This window comes from Plectropomus leopardus, unplaced genomic scaffold (assembly GCF_008729295.1).
Source record: "Plectropomus leopardus isolate mb unplaced genomic scaffold, YSFRI_Pleo_2.0 unplaced_scaffold1168, whole genome shotgun sequence".
In the NCBI taxonomy this organism is placed as follows: Eukaryota; Metazoa; Chordata; class Actinopteri; order Perciformes; family Serranidae; genus Plectropomus; species Plectropomus leopardus.
The window spans coordinates 727-11,263 of NW_024612372.1; the positions used below are offsets into that span (position 1 = coordinate 727).

The following is a 10,537-nucleotide window of genomic DNA, read 5'->3' on the forward strand; positions in this document are numbered from 1 at the left end:
TCTCAGCCAATCGTGGCCGCTCTGGGTGATGATGTCATCCTGTCGTTTCACGTGGAGCCGAGGGTCAACGTGCAGAACATGACGGTGAGGTGGTGGAAATCCGACATCCGGCCTGACCCCACAGATGCACTGAGCAACTACAGGTATGTCCACTGTTACCATGACAACCAGGATGAAGAGAACATGAAGATGTCATCGTACGCGGGGAGGACGACGCTGCTCAAAGACGAGCTGAGACACGGCAACATTTCTCTCCAGATCAGGGAGGTGAAACTCTCGGATAAAGGATGGTACAGGTGTGACATCCCGGAGTTATTAACTGCTGCACGTTTACAGCTAGTTGTTGGTAAGATAAATATATATTTATTATTATTAAAGTATGATATGTTCAGTTATATTTGTTTCTTTTTAATATTGTGTTTTTTGTGTTTTTGACAGAGCCCCCGCTGAAGCCTCTGACTACCAAAGCTCCGGATTCAACAACCGATTTGGACGGTAAAGGTGAGAAAACGTTCAAACTCTGTGAGGAAAACAGTTCACACTGAACCAGTACCCAGAATTTGGCACTGATACCCAACAGTGCCATTTTTCTCTCTCTGTGATGTCAGAAATGTAATTTTTGTTGTTGTTGCACTTTTGTCTGTGTGCTTTTTTTCACATCAGGTGTTCAGCCCGATCAGGGACTCTGGATTTGGCCTGTAGGCGTCTGTGTCCTCGTGACTCTGGGAGTCATTGGATATTTACTGAAGCGAGTGTGTGAAAACCGAGAAGTAAGTCAGAACAAAGTGGCTTTTTCTTGATTTCCAGACTAGCAGAATATCAGACTTATTAGGAGACAGCTCATATCATTATCATTGTTATTATTATTAAACATGTTGATTGTCCCTCCAGCAGTTTGATGCCGTCCAAATCAACCCACCAACCAACCCACCCCGCGGACCTGCTGTCCAGCTACAAATGGACCAACTTGATCAGCAATAAATGGTCGATGCATTAAGGCGATAAATGTTTGTTCGTCAGTCAAACGCTGGAGGAATCACACATGGGATGGACTCAGTCAGAGGACGGTTGGACAAACTAAATCGCACCTTGATATAAAAGTGGAGCTTTCGAGGCGACGACGTCTTCATACGGTTCAAGTTTAGCTTTTATCTCTGCAGCACTTTTGTGGATTCACGATGTCCAAAATGTGAGCAGAGCAGTGGACAAGTCCAGGCTGAGAAGACTGTTGCTTCTGTCTTTTTTTTCTTTTTTAAAGCATTTTCTATATTTGTATATAGGTACATGCAAGTATGTTTGTGTGTACTTTTATTGCATTGTAAGTATATTACTTACCATGTGCAGTAGCACTTATTTTTACATACAATTTAAATTTTTTGTGCATTATTACTTGTTACTTTTAAACACTGATTCAACACTTTTTATTTTACTTAACTTAAAATAAATAAAACTTATTTGATGCTCTCTGGTTGTATTGTTGTATTGTATTGTTCTGCTGTATTTTTCGAGCAATCTGACACAAAATTGTCCTTCAGCATTTTATCTTGTCATATACTATATTTGTAACTGATTTAGAGAAGATATAGAAATACTGTTTATTATTATCATTATTGTTATGATTTATTTGAAGCATTGCTGTCTGTCACGATTACATGGACTTGTTATGTAATTTACTTTGAAACTTTTTTAAAATCAATTATGAATTATAAATTAATTATCTAAAAGAAAAAAGCACTAATAATCATTGCTTGTGTTATTATCGATGTCTCGCTCTCCACCAGTTCAACCAGTTGGAGACTTTGGGGGATTTTAACGGTGCAATAACGATACCTAGTGGAGAAACGTGGTGGTATGTTTTAACCGGCTGTAGCTGTGAATCACTGTTTCCTCTCAACTTATTTTAGCACGCTGAAGAAAATTAGATCGCTTCTTAGTGGTTTGATGAAAAAAGTGCTTTGAATAATATAAAAAAAATAAGCATAAGAATTAAAAAAAAAAGTTTCAGTTCATGTCTGAAAACGCCTCTTCAGAAGCCCGTGGCGGTCACATTAATTGGTCTGTCGGTCCTCTCGTCCTCCCTCGAGGGCTGCTGTTAAAGACTTCTCCTAAATTTTTGTGAGAATTAGATCAGACTCAGAATAGAAACGCAGTTTGTGACGTTCGTATATGACATGTTAATTTATTATGCGTCAGATCAAACGGTCAAACTGAGCTCGAGGGCACTTCAGCACCGTGAGAGTTAAACCAGAAACAGTCTGATGAAAACATCCGGCCTGTTTTGCTCTCTGCAGACACGATTATCGAAATCCTCACACATCGAAATACAGATCGAACATTTCAAACTGGCTGATTATGTTAAAAATACTCCACCAACAAACATGGCTTTGACGTCACTCACACTCCTCTGCGTCTTTCTGTGAAACTGACATTTGGCTTCTTTTTCACGCCATCTGTGGACAAAAGTGTTTATTCTCTGAGTTTCTTTGTTCGTAGCCACGAGGACACGTGGAGACGAAGTTCCCGCCCCTGGCTACGTGCTTCCTGTGGTGTGGCCCGCCTCAGGAGGCGAGTCGTCGCTGTCGTCGTCCCAGGACGAGGAGGTGAACCCCGCGGGGGCGGAGATGGAGTGCGGGGCGGGGGTGTGGCCGAGGCCTTGGTAGCGCCCGCTGGAGGACGGGGAGGAGGGCATGGACGTGGCCGCCGCGGCGATGGTGTCCTGCGAGGACGCCGTGAGGAGGCCGGTGTGCTCGGTGTGTTCGGGCCGAGCCGCTGCGCCGAAGTACATCTTATTAGGACGACCGAGGAAGGTACGACCTGCCGGCGCAGAGATTTATGATGGTAGTTACGTTTACGTGTACATATGTTTTATTTTTAATATAATAATTATACATTTAGAAATATTTCACAGAATTATTATAATTACTAATCATTTCTAAAGTCAGGTCTTGCTTTGTGTTTTGTTGTTTTACTTGTTTTTTTGCGTTTGTTCTCTAATTTAAAAATTGTGTCTGTTTTTAGATTCTTTGTTTACTGCGGACGTTTCAACGTAACACGGTGAGTCATTTTTTCATTTTTACGTAAATTAAAGTTGATTGGAGATAAATTAATACATTCACTGTCGATTAAGATGAACAAGAATGAAATAAAAACGTGAAAAATAAGAAAAAAGGGTTTCTTATTATAATAATAATAATAATACAAACAGTTATGATATTAATAACACAGGCAGACAAATACATAAAAAAACAGGATCAATAATCAATAATCAGACTGAGACACTCACCAGCGTGACGGACCTGCTCTGTGACATCAGCTCTGGTGTCAGAGATCCCACATGGCCAGAAAATTGTCGAAACACGAACCCTCCTCTTAGTTCTGTAGGAAAATAGATATTACGATAGATAGATGGATAGATGGATAGATGGATAGATGGATAGATGGATAGATGGATAGATAGATGGATAGATAGTTAAGTAGATAGTTCGGTAGATAGATGATAGATAGATAGATGATAGATGGATAGATAGTTAGATGGATAGATAGATAGTTAAGTAGATAGTTCGGTAGGTAGATAGATGGATAGATGGATAGATAGATGATAGATAGATAGATAGATGATAGATGGATAGATAGATGATAGATAGATAGATAGATAGATAGATGATAGATGGATAGATAGATGGATAGATAGTTAAGTGGATAGTTCGGTAGGTAGATAGTTGGGTAGCTGGATAGATGGATAGATGGATGATAGATGGATAGAAAGATGGATAGATGGATAGATAGATAGATAGATAGATGGACAGATAGATGGATAGATGGATAGATGGATAGATAGATAGATGGATAGATGGATGGATAGATAGATAGATAGATAGGTAGATAGATAGATGGATAGATGGACAGATAGATGATAGATGGATAGATAGGTAGATAGTTGGGTAGATGGATGTGTACCTGTACGTATGGTTTGTAGGTGAAGGTGTAGTGGTGAGCGATGGCAGCCAGGAACATCTCTATGCAGATGATGAAGTCCTGTAAATATCAAACATTCGCTTCTTTTATAATCAGGTTTTAATCAAATATCGACACTTTTTCAGTGTCAGTATCCTGATTCTTCCTCATCAGAAGCCAAATTTTTCTTTTTTTGGCTTCTGTAGACTTTCAGACTTTCACGGGAAAAGAGAACAGACGGTTCCTCAGACGTGACTTTAAAATGTCTACGAGAACGTCGAATAAATGGTTCGAGAAACTGCGCTAACTCTGCAAAAAATAATTAATAACACACTTTGTTGCAAAAAGCTTTAAATGGTTGGAACAGAAACAGACAGACTGCCATAATAAAATCAGACACTTACAACAATATGATTTAAAACGATATGAGTTTTCTTTTGAAAATGTAAGAGAAAAAAAGGCAATGGCCAACTTGGTAAGAAATGTTTTTAAAAAAGAGAAGAGGATCATAAAAAATAATCCATAAAGTTACATTTGTTACAGAAAAAAATATAATAACATATATACTAAACAAATACACACATCTGTTTTATTTTCAGAATTGTTTCGGTAATTTTCTTGTTTGTTTTTCTTTTTTTCATGCATCTTTTTGCTCGGGTTTTTGGGCCATGTCTTGTTAAGCAGCTTGTTGCCTCCCCTCTATGTTTTTGAAAGAAATCAAAACAATTTGCTCAGGTTTCAAAGCGTTACTATGGAAATAAAAAACCCAAAGTAAATTAAAAAAAAAAAGCAAATAAAAATAAAAAATAATTGAAAAATAAAAATAAATTTAAAAGTTAGGAGAAGTGGAGATGTTGCTGATTATGCAAGACTCAGATCCTAAAGTCTGATGTCAAAGGTCACATGACTGCGATTTAGGAAGTTGTTTTTTTCGTTAATGAACGTGTGCGTACCTGCAGTCCGGTGGCCACGGCCTCCACGCTGTCCCAGTCCCAGGTGTGTTTGTCCGAGATCACACCGACCTTCACCAGGAACGCGATTAAAACGGCCTGCCTGAAGAGACGAGGACAATGAAAATATCAGCACTAAGGCTGCAAAACTTTCCCCAATTATTGACATGATCGATGGCTGATTAACCCTTTAAAGCCTGGAGTGACGTCGCTTTACTCGTGCTGCTTTGGCTAAATTGGCTCAGTTTCTTTTAAAAAACGAGCCTAAAAAAGAAATGAGTAACTTGATAAGAAATGTTCCACAAATTCCAAGAAATGTGTGTATTTAGAAAATTATTTTTGAAAAATTTCTAGGAAATATTTCTAAGGAAAAACTATATTTCTCAATATCATAATTACATATTTAAAATAACATTTAAAATGTTACAGAATTATTATAGTAGGTCATTCCCCTTTCTAATTCTCTCTCTCTTGTCTTTATTTCTTTTATTATTATTTTTTTTCATTTCAAGAAATTAATAGACTGAGATTTTTTTAGGTTAGAGGAAAAAAGAGAAAGAAGCGAGGTAAAAAAAAAAAAATCTAATTATCCAAATTACATATTTAAAAATATGTTGCAGAATTATTATAGTTTTTAAGCACTTTTTCCAGGTCATTCATTCTTTTTATTTCTGTCACTCTCTTATTTATTTATTTTTTTAAAGAAATTAAAATGTTTGGGTGTTTATAAGCTAGGGAAAATTGTCATGGGAAAAAACAAGAAAAAACTCTTACAGGTAATTTCCTTCTTTATTTAAACTCTCTTTTTCATCTTTTTTTTAAAATTTTGGGGTATTTTTTGTTGATTTTGCTGATTTTTGGGTCAGTTCTTCTTTCATTGCTTTCGTCACGTTTTTGAAAAAAAAAATCAGCCACCTCGCTCTGGTTTCAAAAAGTTAAATTCTCTGTTAGCTGAATCTCATATTTCCTGAGTTTGCGATTTACAATGACATCATCTTTACTCTCTCTCTCTTTATCGTAACTTTCTTACCAGAAGGAGACGAACACGACCAGTTTGACGCAGAGGAACTTCCCCACGGGCCTGATGGGAGTCAGCTCCTCCCGGAGAGCTCGGTACAGCAGCACCAGACAGTACATCGCAAACTGGACACAGAGACGCAGAGGTACGCTTGACACCAGAGAACAACATGTGTGTTTTATCTCAGTGTTTATTGGTCCGGTGCGGCGCAGTGCATTCTGGTAGTTGTAGGTTTTCTACCTCTTGAGTTTTTCTCTGTTTTCTGAGGTCAAGTTGCATCAATTTCAATTTGTTTGCATCTTTCTGCTGCAGAAACGGACCAGTTTTATTTAAAGAAAACTTTCTTCAGCAGTGAAATACTTCTTTAACTGCGGCGTTTTTTAAAAAGACAAACACTGAGTGTGAGGACGGCGGCATGCGGTGTGTTTTTACCAGCTGTGAAATGTTGTTGATGATGACCAGGTAGGACCAGGCGTTTCTGAAGCTGAAGTTTGCTTCATCATAAACTCCACAGAGCTGACAGATCCTGCACACCGAAACATGAAATAACATTTGAAAATTAGATATAAAGCTTTGTTTTAACTTTAATTATGAATTATAATGTTAAAAATATGAGTAATTGTTCGTAATTAAAAATGAAAGAAACAGAATACTTATCAACTGCTATCATAAAATGTTTATTGACTAAAGTTGAAAAAATAGTCAGTATTTTTATTTTAAAGGGACTGTTGGTTATTTATGGGGTGGGGGGGGTGCAAAAAGGAGGAAGCATGTTAAATATTTTTTCAAGCACTGGGGAGAGACTCTTGTTTTTTATTTTGGCTTTAGGGGAGGGGCATCCAACTTTAATGGCTGTATCTTGTTTTTTTTGTTTTGTTTTTTTTTTTTTACCCCTGATTGACTATTTTCTTTCCAATTTAAGTTTTTGTTGGGTTTTTGGCTTTTTTTTCTTTGAGAAATTTTAATGATTTTTTTCCTTGAAAAATTTTTGTGATTTAATTTTCTTTAATAGTTTTTGGAGATTTTTTTTCTTATATATAAATTTTGGAGATTTTTTTTCTTCAATTTTTTTTTGAGATTTTTAAGTTTTTTTCCACAATAAATGTTTAGTGTTTTTTTTTTCTCTAAATATTTTTGGCCATGTTTTTCTTTGATAATTTTTGGTGATTTTTTTTTCTCTAATTTTTTTTTTAATTTTGATTTTAAAAAAGTTTCCTAAAAAAATTGTGTTTTTTTTTAGATTTTAAAGAAAACATGCCTTCTAAACCCACAGGCCAAATTACACCATTAATTATTATTCCGCGGTTACAGTGGTGAACTTACAGTGCTATCACCGTGGTTACTGGTCTGACCACAGTGTACTGGAGGACTCCCAGTTTACATCTGAACAGCAGCACCCTGACAGGCACACAGAGAGACAGTTTAACATGCAGCCGCTGCTCCGTCACGTATGTAGTGACCCCCCCCCCGTCTTACTCTCCCATGGGCCACGGCGGGCAGCAGCAGAGGGGGGGCAGGTGAGGCTGCTGCTGCTGCACCTCCAGCATCAGCACCAGACTGGGATACTGGTTACTGAGGAAGCTCAGCAGGAACACCAGGAAGTTGTAGATGACGTAAGCCTCGTAGCACTCTCTGCACGTGTCCACGTAGATCGCCAGACTGGGATACCGCAGAGCCAGCCACTGGGAGGACGGGACAGGAGAGACATGCGGAGGATTCAGTTTATAAAGACAGACACGATGATGAGACAATTATTATGTTCACATGTGTGAAAATTTTGTGTTTTTGTATCCAAATCTGATTTTTTTCTACCATTTTAAAAGGTCGCTGCTTCGATATTTACGCATAATCACAAAACTGCTGATGCCCACGTCTTTTATAAACTTTATAGCAGGTGCGTATCCATGACGACGCACAGAGCCGACCGTAAACAGAAAAAAGGCCGTGTGACACAAACTGCGGTAAAATCCCCCAAATGAGATGCGTTTTCTGAATCGGCCGCAGAAATAATACTCCGAGTTTCACAATAAAACCAGCAAATCCTACATGACTTCATCAGGAAATGCAAGTTTGGAAATCAGCCTGATTTGGAACATTTTAATGGAATATGCTGTTTCATATGATCGTATTAAATTCAGAATAATGTCATTATCAGAAAAATCTGAAAAATTGGTGTGCACTTAAAACCGCAGCCAATGACTAAAGACTCAGTCTGTGTGATACAGACACAAAGGGTTAAACTGTGTGTACGTGTTTTTAACGTGACCCCTGGTCTTGTGACGCTGTCCCACCGCCTCCAATTAAGGCCTGTTGCCATGGCAACATGATGTAGTAATGTAATAGAGCAGACGGACCACTGTCACTTCATCTGTGTGTGTGTGTGTGTGTGTGTGTGTGTTGATGACTCACACTGTCCAAACTGTAGATCGGCACCATCCATAGTATCCTGGAGGAGAGACGCAGAACATTTTCATCAAACTATTGTGTTTTTTGAGTGTGTAATGAACAGACCAATCGTCGGCTCTTGATGGGAAAATTCACATTTTTTGCATTTTCACTTCGACCGGCGAGTTTAGCAGCCGCTATGTTTTCCTAACGCTGACTTTTAACACGAAACTGCTCTTTAAACTGGTTTAAATCACCTGGTCTGATTGTTCGGAGAGAAATTCAGCTCCCAGTAAAAACTGGGAGAAGTTTCAGCTGGTTACAATCTGCAATCCTCTCTGTGAAATGTCTCTAAATCCTGCACGCTGTTCGTCAGGTGAGATTACAGACGTGTGTGTGTCGACCTGATGATGGGCCTCTGCAGCTCCGGCTGGGTGTAGTGCACGATGTGCTGCAGGATCCCCCACAGTGAGATCGGGATGGTCAGGAAGACGAAGACGCCGGCTATGAACCAGGCTTTACTGTGAGTCCCGACCTGCACGGACAAAGAGACACATTACTGCTGACGTTTTTATCGTAGTTTTGTTTGCATTTGTGAACTGCAGCTTCAGCATCAGTATCTGGCATCGCAATGACAGAAACTTCACGAGCAAAATAAAACACAATCAGAGAAATTAACTAAAATCTAATCAAACGTCCCACAACCATAGAAATGTCCTAAAATCTAATGAAACGTCCAAAAATCCAAGATATGTCCTAATGTGTTAGAAATGTCATAAAATCCTAAAAACTGGATCTGGGAAATGTCCTAAAATCCAAGAATTGTCCTAGAGTCCTTAAAATGTCCTTAAATCCAATGAAATGTCCTAAAATCCTAGAACTGTCCTCAAATCTTAGAAAAATCCTAAAACCAGAGAAAAGTCTTAAAATCCAATGAAATGTCCTAAAATCCCCAAAATGTCCTAAAATCTGACAAATGTCTTATAATCCTAGAAATGTTCTAAAATCCTAAAAAGGTCCTAAAATTTAATGAAATGTCCTAAAATCCCAGAAATGTCCTAAAGTCTGACAAATTCTAAATCCTAAATCCTAAAATTCTTGAAACATCCTAAAACCCCAGAAAAGTCCTAAAATCCTAAAGATGTCCTAAAATCCAATGAAATTTCTTAAAATCCCAGAAATGTCCTAAAATCTGACAAATGTCCTAAAATCCAAGAAACATCCTTAAATCCAAAACTAGACCTGAAATCTGAGAAAAGTCCAAACATGCTAGAAACGTCCTAAAATCTGTCAGACATCCCAAAAAACCATATAAACATGTATAGAGCTGCTGTGATTGGCCTCCTGTCATTTCGCCAAAGTGTCCCCCAAACAAAGCGAGTTTTGTGTCCCCGGTCTAAAGTCCGGCCTCAGCTGCAGGTCCAGATGCGGACAGCTGCTGAGTTTAGAGTCCATAAAGACGTAAAGTTTACTTTGTCCTTCTTCAGCTCCCAGATGCAGAGCGGCAGCACGGCCACCAGCAGCAGAGCGTACAGAACCAGAACCAGCGGACGGATCCACCTCCGCCACTCGGCACACGAACACGGCATGACGGCTGCTTCACCCTCGGCGACGACTACAGGTGCACCCAAAACCTCTGAGCCACACCTGGAGGACAACCAGTCAGGTGATGAGAGGGAGACAGGTACATCTACCTGACTATATTATAAACTCATAAAATAAAACACTACAAATTAATAACGAGTCTAAAAAAACGAACAAAAACACAAAATGTGCGATAGTGTTAGCACAACCCAGCTAACTAAATAGAATAAAAATTCAACGAAAAAGAAATAAATACATTTAAAATGATCTTTTGAAAAGTTAACGTTAGCTAACTACTTCAGAAGCTAGCAAATGCTGAGTTTGCTAACTAGCAGTTAGCTAGCTAGTAGTTAGCTAAATTACAGTTAGCTACATCAAAAGCTGTAAAATGTAATGTTGCTCATTGTTTTCATCCAATAAACACAATACTTTAAATCAAGGGCGTTGCAATATTATACAAAACTCTGAAATAAATATCAGTTTAATCTAATCTATTTTAAATTTGGTACTTAAATAACAGTTTCAATTAACTAGCACGGTTAACTTACTAGCTGTTAGCTTGCTAGCTGTTAGCTCCTTGTTAGCTGTTAGCTAGCTACATTACAAGCTAGAAAAAATGAAATGTTTTATTACATTTTAACATCAA

General features: G+C 38.3%; 1 protein-coding gene across 1 annotated transcript; it reads right to left on the minus strand.

Annotated features, from left to right (window-relative positions):
• Nucleotides 1-2,185: 2,185 nt before the first annotated feature.
• Nucleotides 2,186-9,996, minus strand: LOC121963551 (transmembrane protein 184C-like). Its single transcript, XM_042513836.1, is given in 12 exon segments — nt 2,186-2,814; nt 3,284-3,327; nt 3,329-3,375; nt 3,958-4,035; nt 4,908-5,007; nt 5,935-6,047; nt 6,355-6,448; nt 7,246-7,320; nt 7,399-7,604; nt 8,332-8,368; nt 8,712-8,842; nt 9,780-9,996. Coding segments are annotated over 12 exon segments (1,326 nt in total). The 5' UTR covers nt 9,897-9,996; the 3' UTR covers nt 2,186-2,530.
• Between the last annotated feature and the right edge of the window lie 541 nt (nt 9,997-10,537).